Raw genomic sequence first — 22,909 nt, 5'->3', positions numbered from 1 at the left:
GCTCTCTCTCCCCCCTCTTTTTTGAGCTCTCTATCTCCCCCTCTTTTGCTCTCTCTCTCTCTCCCCCACTTTTGCTCTCTCCCCCCTCTTTTGCTCTCTCTCTCCCCCTCTCTTTTGCTCTCTCTCTCTCTCAAGCCTCTCTTACTCTCTCTCTTCCCACTCTATTTTGCTCTCTCTCCCCCCTCTCTTTTGTACTCTCTTTCCCACCTCACTTTTGCTCTCCCTCTCCTCTTCTCTTTTGCTCTCTCCCCCTCTCTTTTGCTCTCTCCCCTCTCTTTTGCTCTCTCTCTCTCAACCCTCTCTTACTCTTTCTCTTCCCCCTCTATTTTGCATTCTCTCCCCCTCTCTTTTGCACTATCTCTCCCACCTCACTTTTGCTCTCCCTCTCCCCTTCTCTTTGTGCTCTCTCTCTATTTCTCTTTTGGGCTCTCTCTCCCCCCTCTCTTTTGAACTCTCTCTCTCCCCCTCTTTTGCTCTCTCTCTCTCCCCCCTCTCTTTTGAGCTCTCTCTCTCCCTCTTTTGTGCTCTCTCTCTCCCCCTCTTTTGTGCTCTCTCTCTCCCCCTCTTTTGCGCTCGCTCTCCCCCTCTTTTGTGTCTCTCTCCCTCTTTTGCACTCTCTTTCCCCCTCTTTTGCGCTCTCTCTATCCCTTTCTTTTACTCGCTCTCTCACCCCCCTCTTTTGCTCTCTCTCTCCCCCTCTTTTGCTTGCACTCTCTCTCCCCCCTCTTTTGCGCTCTCTCTCTCTCCCCCTCTTTTGCTCTCTCTCCCCCCTCTTTTGCTCTCTCTCCTACCCCCTCTCTTTTGCTCTCTCTCTCCCCCTCTTTTGCTCGCACTCTCTCTCCCCCCTCTTTTGCGCTCTCTCTCTCTCCCCCTCTTTTGCTCTCTCTCCCCCCTCTTTTGCTCTCTCTCCTACCCCCTCTTTTGTGCTCTCTCTCTCCCCCTCTTTTGCGCTCGCTCTCCCCTCTTTTGCTCTCTCTCTCTCTCCCCCCCCCTCTTTTGAGCTCTCTCTCTCCCTCTTTTGTGCTCTCTCTCTCCCCCTCTTTTGTGCTCTCTCTCTCCCCCTCTTTTGTGCTCGCTCTCCCCCTCTTTTGTGTCTCTCTCCGTCTTTTTCACTCTCTTTCCCCCTCTTTTGCGCTCTCTCTATCCCTTTCTTTTACGCGCTCTCTCTCCCCCCTCTTTTGCTCTCTCTCTCTCCCTCTTTTGCTCGCACTCTCTCTCCCCCTCTTTTGCGCTCTCTCTCTCTCCCCCTCTTTTGCTCTCTCTCCCCCCTCTTTTGCTCTCTCTCCCACCCCCTCTCTTTTGCTCTCTCTCTCTCAACCCTCTCTTGCTCATTCTCTCTTCCCCCTCTATTTTGCACTCTTTCTCCCCCTCTCTTTTGCACTCTCTCTCCCACCTCTCTTTTGCTGTCTCTCCCCCTCTCTTTTGCTCTCTCCCCCTCTCTTTTGCTCTCCCTCTCCCCCTCTCTTTTGCACTTCCTCTCTCTCCCCCTCTTTTGCTCTCTCTCTCTCTCCCCCTCTCTTTTGTTCTCTCTCCCCCTCTCTTTTGTGCTCTCTCTCCTCCTCTTTTGCGCTCTCTCTCTCCCTCTTTTGCGCTCTCTCTCCCCCTTTTCTTTTGCGTTCTCTCTCCCTCCTCTTTTGCACTCTCTCTCCCTCTTTTGCGCTCTCTCTCCCCCTTCTCTTTTGCGCTGTCTCCCCCTCTCTTTTGCACTCTCTTTCTCCCTATTTTGTGCTCTCTCTCTCCCTCTTTTGCACTCTCTCTCCTCCTTCTCTTTTAGGCTCTCTTTCTCCCTCTTTTGAGCTCTCTCTCCCCCTTCTCTTTTGCGCTCTCTTTCCCTCCTCTTTTGCGCTCTCTCTCTCCCTCTTTTGCGCTCTCTATCCCCCTTCTCTTTTGCGCTCTCTCCCCCTCTCTTTTGTGCTCTCTCCCTCTTTTGCGCTCTCTCTCTCCCTCTTTTGCGCTCTCTCTCTCCCTCTTTTGCTCTCTCTCTCTCCTCCTTCTCTTCTGCTCTCTCCCCTCCTCTTTTGCTCTCTCTCTCTTGCTCTATTTTGCTCTCTCCCCCTCTTTTGTTTTCTCCCCATATTTTGCTCTCTCTCCCCTCTTTTGCTCTCTTTCCCCCTCTCTTTTGTGCTCTCTCTCTCCCCCTCTTTTGCACTCTCTCCTCCTTCTCTTGTGTGCTCTCTCCCCCTCTTTTGCTCTCTCTCTCCCCCTGTCTTTTGAGCTTTCTCTCTCCCCCTCTATTGCGCTCTCCCCCCTCTTTTTTGAGCTCATGCTCCCCCCTCTTTTGCGCTCTCCCTCTCCCCTCTCTTTTGATCTCTCTCTCTCCCCCTCTTTTGCGCTCTCTCTCCCCCCCATCTCTTTTGAGCTATCTCTCTCCCCCTCTTTAGCGCACTCTCTCTCCCCTTCTCTTTTGAGCTTTCTCTCCCCCTTCTCTTTTGCACTCTCTCCCCTTCTTTTGAGCTCTCTGCCTCCTCTCTTTTGAGCTCTCTCTCTCCCCCTCTTTTGTGCTCTCTCTCTCCTCTCTCTTTAGAGCTCTCTCTCCCTCTCTTTTGTGCTCTCTCCCCCCTCTTTTGCACTCTATCTCCCCCTCTTTTGCACTCTCTCTCCCCCTCTTTTGCTTTCTTCCTTATTTTGCTCTCACTCCCCTCTCTTTTTATTTGCGCTCTCTTCCCCCTCTATTGCTCTCTCTTTCTCTCTCCCCCTCTTTTGCTCTCTCCCCCCCTCTTTTGCTCTCTCTCTCCCCCCTCTCTTTTGCTCTCTCTCTCAAGCCTCTCTTGCTCTCTCTCTTCCCACTCTATTTTGCTCTCTCTCCCAACTCTCTTTTGTACTCTCTCTCCCACCTCACTTTTTCTCTCCCTCTCCCCCACTCTTTTGCTCTCTCTCCCCCCTCTTTTTTGTTCTCTCCCCCTCTCTTTTTGCTCTCTCTCTCAACCCTCTCTTACTCTCTTTTCCCCCTCTATTATTCACTCTCTCCCCCCTCTCTTTTGCACTCTCTCTCCCACCTCACTTTTGCTCTCCCTCTCCCCTTCTCTTTTGAGCTCTCTCTCTCCCTCTTTTGTGCTCTCTCTTCCTCTTTTGCGCTATCTCTCCCTTTCTCTTTTGTGCTCTCTCTCTCCCTCTTTTGCGCTCTCCCTCCCTTCTCTTTTGCGCACACTCTCTCTCTCCCCCCTCTCTTTTGAACTCTCTCCCCCTCTTTTGCTCTCTCTCTCTCCCCCCTCTTTTGAGCTCTCTCTCCCCCTATTTTGTGCTCTCTCACTCCCCATCTTTTGTGCTCTCTCTCTCCCCCTCTTTTGCGCTTGCTCTCCCCCTCTTTTGCGCTCTCTCTCCCCCTCTTTTGCGTCTCTCTCCCCCTCTTTTGCACTCTCTCTCCCCCTCTTTTGCAATCTCTCTCCCCCTCTGTTGCGCTCTCTCTCCCCCCCCTCTTTTACTCGCTCTCTCTTCCTACTCTTTTACTCTCTCTCTCCTACTCTTTTGCTCTCCCCCCCTCTTTTGCTCTCTCCCCCCCTCTTTTGCTCTCTCTCTCCCCCCTCTTTTGCTCTCTCTCCCCCCTCTTTTGCTCGCTCTCTCTCTCCCCCTCTTTTGCGCTCTCTCTCTCTCCCCCTATTTTGCTCTCTCTCTCCCCCCTCTTTTGCTCCCTCTCCCCCTTTTTTTTGCTCTCTCTCCCCCTCTTTTGTGCTCTCTACCTGTTTTGCGCTCTCTCTCCCACCCTCTTTTACCCACTCTCTCTTCCCCCTCTTTTGCTCTCTCTCTCCTCCTCTTTTGTTCTGTCCCCCTCTTTTGCTCTCTCTATCTAGCCCCTCTTTTGCTTTCTCTCTCTCCCCCCTCTTTTGCTCTCTCTCTCTCCCCCCTCTTTTGCTCTCTCTCTCCCCCTCTTTTTTGCTCTCTCTTTCTCAACCCTCTCTTGCTCTCTCTTCTTACTCTATTTTGCTCTCTCTCCCCCCTCTCTTTTGCACTCTCTCTCCCACCTCTCATTTGCTCTCCTTCTCTTTTGATATCTCCCCCTTCTCTTTTGCTCTCTCTCTCCCCCTCTCTTTTGCTCTCTCTCTCTCTCCCCATCTCTTTTGCTCTCTCTCCCCTCTCTCTTTTGTGCTCTCTCTCTACCTCTTTTGCGCTCTCTCTCTCCTTTTTTTAGAGCTCTCTCTCCCTCTTTTGTGCTCTCTCCCCCCTCTTTTGCACTCTATCTCCCCCTCTTTTGCACTCTCTCTCCCCCTCTTTTGCTTTCTCCCTTATTTTGCTCTCTCTCCCCTCTCTTTTGATCGCGCTCTCTTCCCCCTCTGTTGCTCTCTCTTTCTCTCTCCCCCTCTTTTGCTCTCTCACCCCTCTTTTGCTCTCTCTCTCCCCCCTCTCTTTTGCTCTCTCTCTCAAGCTTCTCTTGCTCTCTCTCTTCCCACTCTATTTTGCTCTCTCTCCCAACTCTCTTTTGTACTCTCTCTCCCACCTCACTTTTTCTCTCCCTCTCCCCCACTCTTTTGCTCTCTCTCCCCCCTCTTTTTTGTTCTCTCCCCCTCTCTTTTTGCTATCTCTCTCTCAACCCTCTCTTACTCTCTTTTCCCCCTCTATTTTGCACTCTCTCCCCCCCTCTCTTTTGCACTCTCTCTCCCACCTCACTTTTGCTCTCCCTCTCCCCTTCTCTTTTGAGCTCTCTCTCTCCGTCTTTTGTGCTCTCTCTTCCTCTTTTGCGCTATCTCTCCCTTTCTCTTTTGTGCTCTCTCTCTCCCTCTTTTGCGCTCTCCCTCCCTTCTCTTTTGCGCACACTCTCTCTCTCCCCCCTCTCTTTTGAACTCTCTCCCCCTCTTTTGCTCTCTCTCTCCCCCCTCATTTGAGCTCTCTCTCCCCCTATTTTGTGCTCTCTCTCTTCCCATCTTTTGTGCTCTCTCTCTCCCCCTCTTTTGCGCTTGCTCTCCCCCTCTTTTGCGCTCTCTCTCCCCCTCTTTTGCGTCTCTCTCCCCCTCTTTTGCACTCTCTCTCCCCCTCTTTTGCAATCTCTCTCCCCCTCTGTTGCACTCTCTCCCCCCCCTCTTTTACTCGCTCTCTCTCTTCCTACTCTTTTACTCTCTCTCTCCTACTCTTTTGCTCTCCCCCCCTCTTTTGCTCTCTCCCCCCCTCTTTTGCTCTCTCTCTCCCCCCTCTTTTGCTCTCTCCCCCCTCTTTTGCTCGCTCTCTCTCTCCCCCTCTTTTGCGCTCTCTCTCTCTCCCCCTATTTTGCTCTCTCTCTCCCCCCTCTTTTGCTCCCTCTCCCCCTTTTTTGCGCTCTCTCTCCCCCTCTTTTGTGCTCTCTCCCTGTTTTGCTCTCTCTCCCACCCTCTTTTACCCGCTCTCTCTTCCCCTTCTTTTGCTCTCTCTCTCCTCCTCTTTTGTTCTGTCCCCCTCTTTTGCTCTCTCTATCTAGCCCCTCTTTTGCTTTCTCTCTCTCCCCCCTCTTTTGCTCTCTCTCTCTCCCCCCTCTTTTGCTCTCTCTCTCCCCCTCTTTTTTGCTCTCTCTTTCTCAACCCTCTCTTGCTCTCTCTTCTTCCTCTATTTTGCGCTCACTCCCCCCTCTCTTTTGCACTCTCTCTCCCACCTCTCTTTTGCTCTCCCTCTCTTTTGATCTCTCCACCTTCTCTTTTGCTCTCTCTCTCCCCCTCTCTTTTGCTCTCTCTCTCTCTCCCCATCTCTTTTGCTCTCTCTCCCTCCTCTCTTTTGTGCTCTCTCTCTACCTCTTTTGCGCTCTCTCTCTCCTTTTTTTTGCACTCTCTCTCCTCCTTCTCTTTTGCGCTCTCTCTCCTTCTTTTGCACTCTCTTTCCCCTTCTCTTTTGCGCTCTCTCTCTCTCTCCCTCTCTTTTGAGCTCTCTCTCTCCCCTTCTTTTGTGCTGTCTCTCCCCTCTCTCTTTTGAGCTCTCTCTCCCCCTCTTTTGTGCACTCTCTATCCCCCACTTTTGTGCTCTCTCCCCCTCTTTTGTGCTCGCTCTCCCCCACTTTTGCACTCTCCCTCCCCCTCTTTTGTTCTCTTCCCCCCTTCTTTTGCTCTCTCCCCCCCCTCTTTTGCTCTCTCTCTCCCCCTCTCTTTTGAGCTCTCTTGCTCCCTCTTTTGTGCTCTCTCTCTCTCCCTCTTATACGCTCTCTCTGCCCCTTCTCTTTTGCGCTCTCTCCCCTCTCTTTTGAACTCTTTCTCTCCCCCCTCTCTTTTGAGCTCTCTTTCCCCCTTCTCTTTTATGCTCTCTCTCCCCCCTCTTTTGAGTTCTCTCCCTCGTCTCTTTTGAGCTCTCTCTCCCCCTCTTTTGCTCTTTCTCTACCCCCATCTATTTTGAACTCTCTCTCCCCCTCTTTTGCGCTCTCTCCCCCTCTTTTGAGCTCTCTCTCCCCCTCTTTTGTGCTCTCTTCCCCCTCTTTTGCGCACTCTCCCCCCCCCCTCTTTTGCTCTCTCCCCCTCTTTTGCTTTCTCTCTCCCCCCCTCTTTTGCTCGCTCTCTCTTCCCCCTCTTTTGTTCTCTCTCTCCTCATCTTTTGCTCTCTCCCCCCTCTTTTGCTCTCTCTCTCCCCCCTCTTTTGTTCTCTCTCTCCTCCCTCTCTTTTGTGCGCTCTCACCTCTCTTTTACACTCTCTCCCACCTATCTTTTGCTCTCCCTCTCCCCCTCAATTTTGCTCTCGCTCCACCCTCTCTTTTGCTCTCTCTCTCCCCCTCTCTTTTGCTTCTTTCTCACCCCCTCTCTTTTGCTTCTCTCTCTCCCCCTCTCTTTTGCTCTCTCTCTCCACCTTTTTTTTTTGCTCTCTCTCTTCCCTCTTTTTTGCGCTCTCTCTCTCTCCCTCTTTTACGCTCTCTCTCTCCCTCTTTTGCACTCTCTCTCCCCCTTCTCTTTTGCGCTCTCTCTCCCTCTTTTGCACTCTCTCTCCCCTTCTCTATTGTGCTCTCTCTATCCCCCTCTCTTTTGAGCTTGCTCTCCCCCTCTTTTGCGCTCTCTCTCTCCCTCTTTTGCACTCTCTCTCCCATTCTTTTGTGCTCTCTTTCCCCCTTTTTTGCTCTCTTTCCCCCTTTTTTGCTCTCTCCCCCCTTTTTTGCTCTCTCTCACCCTCTTTTGCTCTCTCTCTCCCCTTCTCTATTGTGCTCTCTCTATCCCCCCCTCTTTTGTGCTTGCTCTCCCCCTCTTTTGCGCTCTCTCTCTCCCTCTTTTGCTCTCTCTCTCCCCCTCTTTTGCACTCTCTCTCCCATTCTTTTGTGCTCTCTTTCCCCCTTTTTTGCTCTCTCCCCCCTTTTTTGCTCTCTCTCACCCTCTTTTGCTCTCTCTCTCCCCCCTTTTTTGCTCACTCTCTCCCCCCTCTTTTGCTCTCTCTCCCCCCTCTCTTTTGCTCTCTCTCTCAACCCTCTCTTGCTCTCTCTTCCCCCTCTAATTTGCACTCTCTCCCACCCCTATTTTGCGCTCTCTCCACCCTCTTTTTTGCACTCTCTCTCCCACCTCTCTTTTGCTCTCTCCCCCCTCTCTTTTGCTCTCTCCCCCTCTCTTTTGCTCTCTTTCTCCCCCTCTCTTTTGCTCTCGCTCTCTCCCCCTCTCTTTAGCTATCTCTCCCCCCTCTCTTTTGCGCTCTCTCACTCCCTCTTTTGCGCTCTCTCTCCCCCTTTTTTTGAGCTCTCTCTCCCCCTCTTTTGCTCTCTCTCTCCTCATCTTTTGCTCTCTCCCCCCTATTTTGCTCTCTCTCTCCTCCCTCTCTTTTGTGCGCTCTCACCCTCTCTTTTACACTCTCTCCCACCTATCTTTTGCTCTCCCTCTCCCCCTCTCTTTTGCTCTCTCTCCACCCTCTCTTTTGCTCTCTCTCCCCCTCTCTTTTGCTTCTCTCTCACCCCCTCTATTTTGCTTCTCTCTCTCCCCCTCTCTTTTGCTCTCTCTCTCCACCTCTCTTTTGCTCTCTCTCTTCCCTCTTTTTTGCACTCTCTCTCTCTCCCTCTTTTACACTCTCTCTCTCCCTCTTTTGCACTCTCTCTCCCCCTTCTCTTTTGCGCTCTCTCTCTCTCCCTCTTTTGTGCTCTTTCTCCCCCTTCTCTATTGTGCTCTCTCTATCCCCCTCTCTTTTGAGCTCTCTCTCACCCCCTCTTTTGTGCTCTCTCTCTCCCGCCTCTCTTTTGAGCTCTCTCTCCCCCTCTTTTGTGCTCTCCCCCCTCTTTTGTGCTTGCTCTCCCCTTCTTTTGCGCTCTCTCTCTCTCCCTATTTTGCGCTTTCTCTCCCCCTTTTTTGCACTCTCTCCCATTCTTTTGTGCTCTCTCTCCCCCTTTTTTGCTCTCTCCCCCTTTTTTGCTCTCTCTCACCCTCTTTTGCTCTCTCTCTCCCCTTTTTTGCTCGCTCTCTCCCCCCTCTTTTGCTATCTCTCCCCCCTCTCTTTTGCTCTATCTCTCAACCCTTTCTTGCTCTCTCTCTTCCCCCTCTATTTTGCGCTCTTTCCCACCCCTATTTTGCCTTCTCTCCACCCTCTTTTTTGCACTCTCTCTCCCACCTCTCTTTTGCTCTCTCCCCCCTCTCTTTTGCTCTCTCTCCCCCTCTCTTTTGCTCTCTTTCTCCCCCTCTCTTTTGCTCTCGCTCTCTCCCCCTCTCTTTAGCTATCTCTCCCCCCTCTCTTTTGCGCTCTCTCACTTTCTCTTTTGCGCTCTCTCTCCCCCTTTTTTTTGAGCTCTCTCTCCCCCTCTTTTGCGCTCTCTCTCCCCCTTTTTTTTGAGCTCTCTCTCCCCCTCTTTTGTGCTCCCTTCCCCTCTTTTGTGCTCTCTCTCTCCCCCTCTTTTGTGCTCTCTCTATTCCCCTCTTTTGTGCTCGCTCTTTCCCCCTCTTTTGTGCTCTCTCTCCCCCTCTTTTGCACTCTCTCACCCTCTATTGTGCTCTCTATCCCTCCCTTTTGCGCTCTCTCTCCCCCTCTTTTGCGCTCTCCCCCTCTTTTGCGCTCTCCCCCTCTTTTGCTCTCTCCCCCCTCTTTTGCTCTCTCTCCCCCCCTCTTTTGCTCTCTCTCTCTTCCCCTTATTTTGCTCTCTCCCCCCTCTTTTGCTCTCTCCCCCCCTCTTTTGCTCTCTCTCTGCCCCCTATTTTGCTCTCTCTCCTCCCTCTTTTGCTCTATCTCCCCCCTCTTTTGCTCTCTCTCTCCCCTATTTTGCTCTCTCTCCTCTCTTTTGCTCTCTCTCCCCCTCTCTTTTGCTCTCTCTCTCTCCCATTCTCTTTTGCTCTCTCTCCTCCCTCTTTTGCTCTATCTCCCCCCTCTTTTGCTCTCTCTCCCCCCTCTTTTGCTCTCTCTCCTCTCTTTTGCTCTCTCTCCCCCTCTCTTTTGCTCTCTCTCTCTCTTTCTTCCACTCTCTTTTGCTCTCTCTCCCCCCCTTTTGCTCTCTCTCTCCCCCTTTCTTTTGCTCTCTCTCTCCCTCTCTTTTGCTCTCTCCCCCTCTCTTTTGCTCACTCCCCCCTCTCTTTTGCTCTCTTTCTGCTCTCTTTTGCTGTCTCTCTCCCCCCTTTTTTGCTCTCTCCCCCTCCTTTGCTCTCTCTCTCTCCTCTCTTTTCCTGTCTCTCTATATCTCTCTATCTCCCTCCCTTTTGCTCTCTCTCTCTCCCCCTCTCTTTTGCTCTCTCCCCCCCCCCCCCTCTTTTGCTCTCTCTCCCCCTCTCTTTGGCTCTCTCTCCCCCCTCTTTTGCGCTCTCTCTCTCCCCCCCTCTTTTGCTCTCTCTCTCCCTCCTCTCTTTTGCTCTCCCTCCCTCTCTTTTGCTCCTCCCTCCTCTCTTTTGCTCTCTCTCCCCTCTCTTTTGCACTCTCTCTATTTCCCCCCCCTCTTTTGCTCACTTTCTCTCTTTCCCCCCTCTCTTTTGCTCTTTACCTCTTCTATTTTGGTCTCTCCCCCTCCTCTCTCCCCTCTGTTTTGCTCTTCCCTCTGTTTTTCTCTCTCACTTGACCATGCCGCTGCCACCACGGCTGCTGCCGTCGGCCACGCCCCTTCACGCATGCACCTGCCCGGCCATGCCCCCTCGCCACGCCCGCCAGTCATGCCCCCATCACGGCACGCCAGGTCACGCCCCCACCAGGCAGCTTCCAAAGTGCGCACTCCTCTGCTGCTCAAGGCAAGGTATGTTTGTCCTCGGGCAGTCTCTACTGCACATGACTGCATCTGACAAACATACCTGGCCTTTTATTATATAGGATATATATATATATATATATATTATATAATATATATATGTATATATATATACACACACACAACACAGAAAGTAGTACTCAATGTAACTAACTCTTCCATTTTGCTTTAAATCTAGCTGTGTGTCAGACTTTCTATGTTTTGTGTTTATAATTTTGTTTTGTAAAAACCCAATGGGTTAACTACCTGAGTCCCTGAAATCTGTGCAGCTGTCTGTGAGTGCTGGTTACCACCCAGAGCTGTGGGTTTTGTAGGATCATAGTATGTGTACTCAGTTAAGTTTGAGAGTGCAGTCCATTTCTTTATTTATATATATAAACAGGTCAAGGGTTACACAGTTCACTCAAAACACCAAAGTACAAGGGGCAGACAAGGAGACAAAGCTGTTACGAGAAGCCAAAGTTCAGGTAGCTAGATTTCAGAAAGTTTCATGGTACTGGAGGCAGGTAAGGAAAGCAGGGAAACCAGGAATGCCAATTATGTTAATAGAAAGTTAAGGAAACTAGTGACTTAACAGTCTCCTTCTGAGAGCTTCCATGAAAATATATAGGCCTATGTGTGACATCAGAGGGACATAGGTCAAAACATTCTAATTGGGGTTCAGGAAAAATGTGGCCTTGTTGGAAAGGTGTCATAGATAGCATTAACCATATCAAAACCATGGAATCATTTGCATTTCATTCCAGACAACAAATTTAATTATTTTGCAAGATATGGGAAACTTGGGAAGCTCTCGACTTCTGACCACCATATCTATAGAACTACATATCTGGTTCTTGATCTCTTGGGATAATCATGATTATGATAGGGATGATGACTGAATTGTAGAGATCCTTTTTCCCACTTCTCTCTAGTAACTCTTCCTCTCCCCTTTTTTCTTCTCTTTCCCCTACATCCATGTTGTTTACGGATAGTAATAATTGAGAATATTTAACTTGTTTGTTTATTTTACCTCACTATTAAAGGGACACTGTACCCAAATTTTTTCTTTCAGGATTCAGATAGAGCATGACATTTTAAGCAACTTTCTAATTTACTCCTATTATCAAATTTTCTTCATTCTCGTGGTATCTTTATTTGAAATGCAAGAAAGTAAGTTTAGATGCCGGCCCATTTTTGGTGATCAACCTGGGTTGTTCTTGCTGATTGGTGGATAAACTCATCCATCAATAAAAAAGTGCTGTCCAGAGTTCTGAATTAAAAAAAAAGCTTATATGTCTTCTTTTTCAAATAAAGAAAGCAAGAGAACGAAGAAAAACTGATAATAGGAGTAAAATAGAAAGTTGTTTAAAATTGCATGCTCTATCTGAATCACGAAAGAAAAAAATGGGTTCAGTGTCCCTTTAATATAGACATATTGGCCCCTAGTTATCAAGCCGTCAACCTCAAATACGCTGGAATTCCGCAGCGTATTTGTGGCGAGACTGATTCGCCTAAGTTATCAAGCCCTACACACCGGCTGATCGGAACAGCCAATATAATGCAAGCTCAATCTGATTGGCTGATTGGATCAGCCAATCCGATTGAACTTCAATCTCCTCTTCTGTTCCATCGGTGGTCGGCTGGCTGAAGACGGCTAAAGGTAGGAAGGTAGGGGGGTAGTCTTAGGTTTATTTAAGGGGGGTTTGGGTTAGATGGCATGCCCCAAAAAGGGCCCTTTTAAGGGCTGGTAAGGTCATAGAGCTGTTAACTTTTTAATGTAGAATAGGGTAGGGCATTTTTTTATTTTGGGGGCTTTGTTATTTTATTAGGGTAGGGTTAGGTGTAAGTAGCTTAAAATTGTTGTAATATTTTTTAAATGTTTGTAACTTATTTTTTTTATTTTTTGTAACTTGGTTTTTTTATTTTTTGTACTTTAGTTAGTTTATTTAATTGTATTTAATTGTAGTTATTTGTAGGTAATTTATTTAATTAATTTAATGATAGTGTAGTGTTAGGTTTAATTGTAACTTAGGTTAGGATTTATTTTACAGGTAATTTTGTATTTCTTTTAGCTAGGTAGTTATTAAATAGTTAATAACTATTTAATAGCTATTGTACCTAGTTAAAATAAATTGATATTGGCCTGTAAAATAAAAATAAATCCTAAGATAGCTACAATATAATTATTATTTATATTGTAGCTATATTAGGGTTTATTTTAAAGGTAAGTATTTAGTTTTAAATAGGATTAATATAGTTAATAAGAGTTATAATATTTAGATGTATTTAATGAATATTTAAGTTAGGGGGGTGTTAGGGTTAGACTTAGGTTTAGGGGTTAATAATTTTATTATAGTTGCGGCAGTGTAGGGGGGGCAGGATAGGGGTTAATACATTTATTATAGGTGGCGACGGTGTAGGGGGAGAAGATTAGGGGTTAATAAGTTTAATATAGGTTGCGGCGGGGTCCGGGAGCGGCGGTTTAGGGGTTAAACAATTTATTTAGTTGCGACGGGGTACGGGATCGGCAGGATAGGGGTTAATAAATTTATTATAGGTGGCGGTGGTATACGGGGGGCAGGATAGGGGTTAATAGGTATTATGTAGGTGGCAGCGGGGTCCGGGAGCGGCGGTTTAGGGGTTAATCAGTTTATTAGAGTGGCGGTGGGCTCCGGGAGCAGCGGTTTAGGGGTTAATACATTTATTATAGTTGCGGCAGGGTCTAGGAGCAGCGGTTTAGGGGTTAATAACTTTATTTAGTTGCGGGGGGCTCCGGGGGCACCGGTATAGGTGGTAGAACAGTATAGTTAGTGTGGGTGCTTAGTGACAGCTTGTCAATAAAGCTGTCAAAAAGCCAAAGAGCAGCGAGATCGGATGAGTGATAACTATAACACTGCTCATCGCCCCGTACTTGGTGCGCGGCTTTTTGACAGATTTATTGATAACTTTGGCGAGATTTTTCAGGTCCGCAGCGGCGATGGTAGGCGAGCTTAGCCGGGCGTATTGGGCCGGCGAAGGCAGGTAAGTAGACACGTTGATAACTAGGCCTCATTGCCTGCTCTTAACCCTGTTTAACTTCTATACACGCAACTGATGTAAACAATGTGTCTTCCATACTTTAAGATTTTTATTGACCCTTTTCATTTACAATAAAAGTGAATCTTTTATTAAATAGATTAAAAAAATATATAAAAAAAGGTTACATTTAATCTTGCTGCTTTTTGTACCTTTTTCTTTATATTTACATAGAGAAGTTAAACATACGGTAGAATTCCAGATGTCTGCAAAAAATAAAGGATTTTTTTTTTTTTTAATCCCTAAATAGAACTAATGGAATGAATCATCCTATAGCAAAAGCTTGCAGAAATACAGACACACACACAACATGATGCTTTGTGCTTGTGTCTTGGATACTGATTTAGTTTTTACTCATATTTTCTTGTTTAACTGTATATTTTGCACTATTTTTAACTTTGCAAATACCCATATAGATTTTTTTCCTCCACATCTCCATATGTGTATTCTGATAGCATTCTCTCTCCATCCCTGCCTCATTGCTTGTGTCTTTAAGCTAATGCTTATGCCTGGCACTATGATTTATCTTATAACTGCAGAAAATTGATTTTAAAAATGAATACTTTAATTTTTTTTTATTATTATTTATTTATATTACACATTCATTTAACCCAAATATTACTTTTTTTTTCAAGATTACATTTGAAATTATGTTCAGTTATAAAATTACGTATCATAACATATTAAGGTATCTAACAGTATACTGTATGTCATTTTTAATTTGTACAGATTCCGTTTTAAGATTAATTTGAATTATTATTCAAATGAATTTGATTAATCATAGAAATAGATCAGCTGAGTATATCTGATTATTTTAAATCCCTTTATGCATGACCTTGAAGACACCCAGGAATGTAATATACCGGACATACATCTTCCAGAAGAATGCTTTTCCCATAAATATTGTATTTTAAGGATTTCCAGTTAACCACATTGCCAGTTATAAGCTTACTACTAAGAATATTATTTATGTTTTTACTGCTCAGAGCACTATCCCACATTTGTACATCAGAAATCTCTCCAACAAAGCATTGTTTATTGTTAAATTTACCCCCGTATGAATCTTGTTCTTGCCCAATCATAATTATTGGGTTTGCATTGATACTGTAGCCTTTTTGGAACACCTTTCTTGGATATGGCGTTCCATTGACCCAAAGCACCACAACACCAGTGGAGGATTCCCAACTCACGCAGATGCTTTTCCACTGCATTATATTTTCTTCTTTTAAATCAAAGTACAAATCTTGGTTACCCACACTCAATGAAAGCTGGCGTTGATTAGGGTAAATAAAGAGGAGCAGATCGTTATCTTTGGATGGTGTAGCAAAAGAGAACAGTGAATATTCCCGGGCCAAAATAGTGTAGAATCTCAGACAAACAGTGAATGCATTAAAGGGACCATTCTTCTCAGGCATCAGGTGCACGTAAGAATTATTTGTTTCTTCGTAAAATAGGAACACTTTCCCATCCATATCTGCATGAAAAGAAGCAAATTAATGTATATACAAATTGGGTTTTAAAATTGGTATTACAAAAAAATCATTGCAAACATAGTGAAATACGTCACCAAAGGTTTATGTGTAGCCCACATAGGATCTGTATGACGACACATCACACAAAAACTTATTTTGTACATTACTTTGTAATGTGTGCGTCTCTTGTTCACATACTACACCTATAGTTTGATAAACCTGGTAACATGGTAACATTTGCCTTTGTAAAATTCTTTGAGGACTATAACAGTACTGGTGAGAGTGTTGAAATTTAAGTCATCATGCCATAGTAATTATTAGTTTTATGCAGAAGCGAACATTTTGGAATATTTGAGCATACTAAAGGGTCAAAAAATCAAACTAGTATTATGTAATGAAAATAAAAGTCAAAAGCTACCATGTGACATGATGAGAAACTTTCCTCACATAATATAGTAGCTATAGTATTATTGAAAATAGTCATGGGGACAAAGGCAAAACTTGTATCATTACTTCATTCCATGAACAGTAAACACTTGTAATTGAGATTGTAATATAAAAATGATATATAGTAAAACATTGCTATATGATTTCATTATTTATGTTGTCCTATTTTCCCTTTAGCTCTTATAATTGTAAGCTTTCCAGTTCCTACTATAGTTGGTGCAGATTTCACATGCTGCACAGCTGTATTCTACACAACCATTGTTTGCTCACTGTAGTAACTCATTTACATTTGTCACTTATTGGCCTCAAGGAAAAAAAAATAAGATAAAGGACCCATAGGTTACTACATTGTGGTGCACACTTTTCACCTTGCATTTCATTTTAAGAAGTTTCTGCTATCTTTCTAGAAATAGTCTAATATATGAAATAATCTGAATTAGTCTGCCAACACAAATTTGTAATTTAGTTAAAATCATGTTTTTTTTTGTTGCATAAGACATTACAAGGACATTTATAGACTATAACGGAATAATGTCAGCATATCAATACATCGACACGTGTCCATCATGTTCAATGTACACAAAAATGTATTGGTGTATATTACATTAAGTAAATCAATATGACATAAACCAAGTAACACATGTCCGTATGGAAATGACTTCATACATAGGTTGACAATCGTCCTGGCTTATTGTACAAATTTGTAATTTAAAGGAACATGAAACTCAATTTTTTGATTTATGATTCTGACAGGACAGACACTTTTTCCGTTTACTTTTATTATCAAATTGACTCATTCTCACAGTATTCTTTGATGAAGTGAATACCTAGATAGGTATTTGTCTGGAAAACGAATTGGCAGTAGTTTTGCAAGGATGTGTTTGAGCACTAGATGGCAGCCCACTCCTGAGCCTACCTTCCTGCTTTAACAAATAGAAGTAAATTCAATGCTACAGTAAGTTGAAAAGTGTTTTTAAAATTATATACTCCCTCTAAATCTTGAAATATTTGAGTCCCTTTAAGATGTGTTTTTTAATATGCTTAAAGGGATATGAAACCCAAAAAGTGTCTTTCATTATTTAGATAAAGCATACAGTTGTAAAATTCAAATTCACTTCTATTAGACATTTTGCTATATTCTCTTGGTATCCTTTCTTGAAGAAGAAGCAATACACTACTGAGAGCTAACTGAACACATTGACAAGCCAATCACAAGAGGCATATATGTGCAGACACCAATCAGCAGCTAGCTCCCAGCTACTGAGCCTATCTAGATATGCTTTTCAACACTGGATACCAAGAAAACGAAGCAAAATAGATAAAAGAAGTAAATTGGAAAGTTGTTTCAAAATCTATGATCTATTTAAATCATGAAAGAAAAATTTGGGGTTTCATGTCCCCATGTTATTTTATTTAAAAAGTAATAAGTAGAATAAACGTAGTAAGTACAGGAAAGGTTTATGCTCTGACTTTATTCGGCAAGGAAGGAAACAGCACGGCTCCAGGAAAACCTCTAGGATCGTTCATGAACTCCGTCAGTGAGAGAAGCAATATGAAGTGAGAAAATGCCTCTCAAATATCAGCTGAGGCGATGAGGTGCACGCCACAAAGCAGGACGAATCGATCCAATAGATGCAAGGAAGAAGATAAGAGGCAGCACACTTGGTAACTCCAATAAAACGGAACTTTATTCCAACATAGAGATTGTGAGACAACCAACCAACATGAAGGAGCAAAAAGGGGGCGTGTCCTTACGCGTTTCGTGCCGTGCGGCACTTAGTCATAGGAATCTTATGACTAAGTGCCACACGGCACGAAACGTGTAAGGACACGCCCCCTTTTTGCTCCTTCATGTTGGTTGTTTGTCTCACAATCTCTATGTTAGAATAAAGTTCCGTTTTATTGGAGTTACCAAGTGTACTGCCTCTTATCTTCTTCTCTGACTTTATTCCTCTGCATATGTAGTGCTCTTGTCTATATCTAGAATGGTTATTTGAGTACATAGTGACTGCATAGAAAACTACAGCGATTACAAGGCAATGAAAACTACCTTTCTGTGCCAGTATTTCAGTTCCTTTCACAAGAAGCAGAAGGGAGAGCAGTATTTTCTCCATAACGTTGAATAATGAATCTATGAAAATAAAAGAACATATTATCCTTAAATAGATCACGTTCATGAAATTTTATTATCTGTATAATCAGAAGACACAACGTTCTAAACATCAGAATCTGTGTATTACATTCAAATTTAAATCACCAAGAAGCATACAATGTGCAGTCATTTATTTACTTTGGAAAATGTTGCCTTTTCATTTGTTTTAAAGGGATATATGACAAGGTGTTAAACAGGGAAGGTCTAAAAGATGTGTGTGTGTGTGTGTGTGTGTATATATATATATATACATATATATATATATATATATATATATATATATATATATATATTAATGTAATATGTGCAAAGGTCAGAATTAATTAAGTCAACAGCACAATACTGTTTTTTATTTATCTCATTAGTTAATATATTTAGCTTAAAGGGACAGTCAAAGTAAAAAGTAAAGAATAAACTTTTCTATGAACAGCTTTATTATTAACATTGTATAACAATTCAAAGATCGGGCGGGATCGGGGGAGAGAGAATTTTCAATTTTTTTTTTAATCTTTTTTTTTTTTTTTTTCCCCCCTCTTCCCTCTTTCCCTGCTAGGTTTTTATATAGGGTCGAAGTACGGTTGGGGAGAGATGGATCTCACCTAACCTAAGATCCTTTAGTAATAAGTCAATATCTGTGATTTAGTTTTGCGTTATGTTTTGCTTTTATTTTTATTATCTTTGGAATTCAAGGCTTAAAATGTATTTTTCTTTTTGTATGTAACTAAAATAGGAAATGTGAGGTTTATTTATGGAATTTTCGTTACTGGCATATTTATGATGTAACAGACTCGCTATATTTTTTGCAACTTGTGTGCTAGGTTTTCTATTCATTGGTATATGTTGTATTTCATAATGCCTGTTGTTTTTTGTCTCTTTGATTTTTAAACCTCAATAAAAATTATCAAAAAAAAAAAAAAACAATTCAAAGATACCAATAAAACAAAGCAAATTTGAAAATAGAAGTAAATTGCAAAGTTGTTTAAAATGCCATGCTCTATCTGAATCCAGAAAGTTTAATTTTGACTTTACTGTCCCTTTAACCCCTTAATGACCAGTGCCTTACCCTGTACGACGCTGCTGCCCTGGGCCAATCGCTGCATGCAGGAATGTAAGCTGACAAGCTGGCCCATTTTTGGTTCAGCACCCTGGATAGCGCTTGCTGATTAGTGGCTACATTTAGCCACCAATCAGCAAGTGCTACCCAGGTGCAGAACCAAAGATGGGCTGGCTCATAAGCTTACATTCCTGTTTTTTTATATAAAGATACCAAGAGAAAGAAGAAAAATTGATAATAGGAGCAAATTAGAAAGTTGCTTAAAATTGCACGATCTATCTGAATCAGGAAAGAAAACATTTGGGTTCAGTATCCCTTTAAGCATGTCCTTTATTTCCTTATTAAACCATTTCCATTTAGACTTGCCCAGGGTCCGCCTGAGGTGAAATAAACAAATCCACCCTTCCCTCTTGCACCAGTATCTTTACTTTGCACAAGATAGGAGGCGGAGCTAACCATTAAAAGAGGGTGGATGCACCGCAGCAGAGTGTAAAAACACTGCTAGAATGTAGCATTTCTGTTTCAAGAATTATAAGCACACTAAGAGAAAGGGCAGGCTTAGGACCTTTAAAAAATATATATATGATTAGAATAAGAGGACACTAGCTATACTCTTCACACAGACTGTTTAAAGGGACATGAAATACAATTTTTTCTCTTTCCTTTGTGATTAGAAAAGAGCATACAATTTCAAACAACTTTCCAATTTACTTCTATGAAATGTTTGTGTTCTCCTTGTAGCCTTTGTTGAAGAACCAGCAATGCGTTACTGGGAACTAACTGAACTCATCAGGTGAGCCAATGACAAAAGTATATTGCAGCTCCTGAGCTTACCTAGGTATGCTTTACAACAAAGGATATAAAGAGAACAACGCAAATTAGATAATATAAATTAATTGGAAAGTTGTTTAAAATGTTATGCTTTTTCTGAATCATGAAAGAAAAACTGTGGGCTTCATGTTGATAGCTTGATATTTGAAAGTAGGAACAGTACTGGCTATTTAGAATACAAGTCTGACACTTTTATGTCTCTGTAACCCATTTTTTAAGATAAAGATAAGTATCGTAGCCTACAATAAATATGGAAGCCACTTTCAAATGAGGGGAACTTTTTGGTAGCAGGTGATTGCCTTATACTTTACAATCATCTGTGTACAAGGTGACTTTTTCAGTGTTTTGAGCTATGAAAGGGGCCCTAGCAGTAAGTAACCTCTATTTTGAAAAGCGACCATAATAGTAATAACAGTGGCGGCTTGTGGGTTATTCAAATGGGGGTTCACAATACATGAACTGGGCTTAAATACCACCTAGCAAGTTTTTTATAATTAATGCATGATATAAATGGAGCTTGTGTAACAAATAAAAGCAAAGGATTTATTTTGTTCTTAGATCTTTCTATTTTAGTTGATGCTATTTAAATGGTTGGAGCAGTGCAGGAGATGGGTGACCATAAAGGTATGATGGAAGAGGGGAGCTCAGTGTAGCAGAGGAAACATCCTAGTTTCAGGCTGCTTGTTAAAACTGTTGTTGAGTAACTTTTATTTTTAACTTTTATTTTTGCAGCTACACCACTCACTTGTTTTGGGAGTTTGGGAATTTCTTGATGCTTGCATAGTTTCCAACATTTTAAAAAAAATATTCCAGGGACACTTTGCAGCTATCAATTATATGCATGAACATTTTTACCACACCCCCTGCCCTAAAGTTCTGCCCACTTTGCCAAACCCACATAATTAGCATAATTTAGCTAATTTATTTTGGTGCAGATTATATATATATATATAAATTAAAATATGAAACTAAAATGTATAGAATGAGAATGTACTCTTAGTGCATCCCTCCCTAAACAACTACTACTTCTTTTAGTGTATCCTTCCATATTCAGCCACTCCTTCACTTAGTGCATCCCTCATTATAAAGCCACTACTTCCTCACTCACTTCAAAACTAGACTAGACAGTCACACTTCTCCTACAAGAGAACTTCCCTCGCTACACAGCCAGACACACCTCTCCTCATTGCATCACTCAATACAATTCCCCAGACAATTGTCTACTCAGTATAGTACTCAATACACAGCTGCTAGTCTCCTACTTGTTCTATATTCAGAACTGACAAACTGTAAACATTTCAAGGTTAATATTGTATGCTCATAGAATAAAGTGTTGACCAATCTTCACCCAAAACTGAGTGTGGTCATATTCAAGTGTGTCAAACATCCATAGGCACCATGGTGGGGGCCACAAACCCTCACTTATACATATGCCCCCTAATAGAGATTATTCCTTTCACTATAGTAACGTTATATTAATGCACACATACACAAACTGGTAGGTAGATTTGATATTGGCATTTATCAGTGATCCATCCACTTTTATACTCTGGAACCCCTATAAAGTTCCTGCAGATTAGCTGAGTGAGAATCACTGCCCTAGGGCATCACAGCATCTAGCTATGGGTGCTAGAGTATTAGGGCTGTAATTGATGCCCTACATAACCTTTGAGAAATGAGTAAAGAACACCTAGAAAATTGTTGTTGTTTTTTATTTATTTTTTGCAGAAATTTTCCTGGGAGGAATTCAATAGAAGACCTTTGGTTTACATGTTGGAATACTAATACATTGAGACTCAATTTTGCATAACATGAAATCCTCACAGGGAATGCAAGCTCAAACCAAGGTTATCTTTAAATTAAAGACAAGTAGTCCTGAACTATCATCGTCCTTTTATTTTCCTCCTACATTAGGCAGGATCTGTGTCAAGAGATCATCATTAGTGCTAATAGTAGTTGTACATCCTTAGCCGTAAACTAAATGAGCACTCATTCTCTCCTACAGAGCATAAACACACAAACCTGTCACCTACCCCGATATTGCAGGAATACACCCACGTTGTAGTACATTCTCTATTGAAAGAGGTACACTCACCCACGCGTTGATTACTTTATAACAGGGGTTCTCTGTCAGGGTTCACGCTAATCTTATCACTCACCCAGTCCTGCAAAGTACACTCGTGCCACATCACTCGCACAGTCCCTTTTGCACAGCAGCAACACACAGCTGTCACTGTTTACTTACTGACTGAGGAACACATAGCCTAGATAGCATTATTAATATCAGGGGCACAGCAATATAGCTTTCATTCTGTAGTTTTAGCTGAGACATAAATCACATCTCCCATTCTTTTATATTACATGTCGCACTCTATCATAAAAGCTGGAGCAGCACACTCACCCTGCTTTGAATGCACTAACAGCTGGAACACTGCAGCCCGTCCTGTTTCAGTCATATGGCACACTGTGATGTGACCCGTGTACAGGAAGGAAGCCAAGTGAGACAAACTACAAAACGTTTCCAGTTACTGCTATAATTTTGTTACATAACTCACGTACATTTTTGTTAATGTGGTATTTTGAATTTAGTTACCTCTGGACGATTAAGTCTGTTCAATAGACGTAATCGTGTAGAGGTAACTAAATTCAAAATACCACAGTAACAAAAATGTATGTGAGTTATGTAATAAAGTTATAGCATTAACTGGAAACGTTTTGCAGTATTTATATAACCTAAATAGCGCGGAAATGAGCTACTTATTAGCAAATCTGCCTGGTTGCTTTGCTAGTCCCTATGATATAAACTTAGGTAAGGACCTTACTGTTAGGTTATTCTCAAGAATGGATGTGCCCACTGCCTGCCCTCTCCTCTCACTTGCTGCCTCCGACTCTGTTTTGCACCGACCAGGCTCCTCCTCCCACATGCCGTCATCACGTGGCTCTCACTCGCACGTCAAAATCTGTGCGGTTAAGAAGGTTAGGAGCTGGATTGGGGGCGGCGCTGCAGGCGCTAAGAAATAAGGTCTTAGGGCTTGAAGCCTATACTACTATCTATCACACATGCAGTGCAATAGATAGAAGTAAAAACTGCAATTATTTTGTTTACAAAATTGGACTGGAACCATTTTGGATGAAAAATATAATTTTTCCAATAGGGGGGCTATTGGAAAAATTATATTTATTTAGCCAAAAATGTTGGGATTTTTTGTTTTTTTCTCTAAGGGCTCTCAAGGGGTTCACATGCGACTGTGCTCCTATGGAGGAGCCACCACTGAGTAATAATGATCACCTGGCAACAACTCCTAGCTTAATTTTGTTGTGTTGTTGATGTCAGGGCTATTTTTTCTCTGAAGTAATAAAGTAGTATTGTGTGTGACTTGAGCACTATGGGGAACATTTATTAAACTGCAGTGGGATGAGTTTCCAGTTAGAGAAGCTGTTTGTGGCCATATATAGTGCCCAGTAACATAGTAACATAGTAGACGAGCATGAAAAAAAGACTAAAGTCCATCGAGTTCAACATATACGAATCTAATTTACTTACAAAAAAATCTCCAGTTGGGCTTAAATAAATCCCATTCATTAGAAAGTGGCCCATTTAAAACAAGCAATCATATACCTAAATTGTGTTTCTAGCCAGAAATGTATCCAAACCATTTTAAATGTATCTAAGGTATTGGCATTCACTACCTCCTTTGGTAATGAGTTCCAAATTTATTGCTCTTACAGTGAAAAAACATTTCCGTTGCAGGAGATTAAATCTCCTTTCCTCAAGCCTTAAATTGTGACCTCTTGTCACAAACAATTTTCATGGAATAAACAGAGTTTCTGCC

The 22,909-nt window shown here is 43.1% G+C and overlaps 1 protein-coding gene across 1 annotated transcript; it reads right to left on the bottom strand.

The window, feature by feature from the left end:
• Nucleotides 1–13,680: 13,680 nt before the first annotated feature.
• LOC128643121 (C-reactive protein) lies at nt 13,681–21,522 on the bottom strand. The gene is made up of 3 exons (XM_053696073.1): nt 21,478–21,522; nt 17,090–17,170; nt 13,681–14,594 (listed from the first exon to the last, which is right to left on the bottom strand). Exons 2-3 carry the CDS (start codon nt 17,151–17,153, stop codon nt 13,945–13,947), a joined length of 714 nt encoding a protein of 237 aa, XP_053552048.1. The 5' UTR covers nt 17,154–17,170; nt 21,478–21,522; the 3' UTR covers nt 13,681–13,944.
• Nucleotides 21,523–22,909: the final 1,387 nt, after the last annotated feature.

The sequence above is a fragment of the Bombina bombina genome, chromosome 1 (assembly GCF_027579735.1).
Source record: "Bombina bombina isolate aBomBom1 chromosome 1, aBomBom1.pri, whole genome shotgun sequence".
In the NCBI taxonomy this organism is placed as follows: domain Eukaryota; kingdom Metazoa; phylum Chordata; class Amphibia; order Anura; family Bombinatoridae; genus Bombina; species Bombina bombina.
Note: the sequence above shows the minus strand (reverse complement) of the source record. Positions and strands in the feature narration are given on the sequence as shown.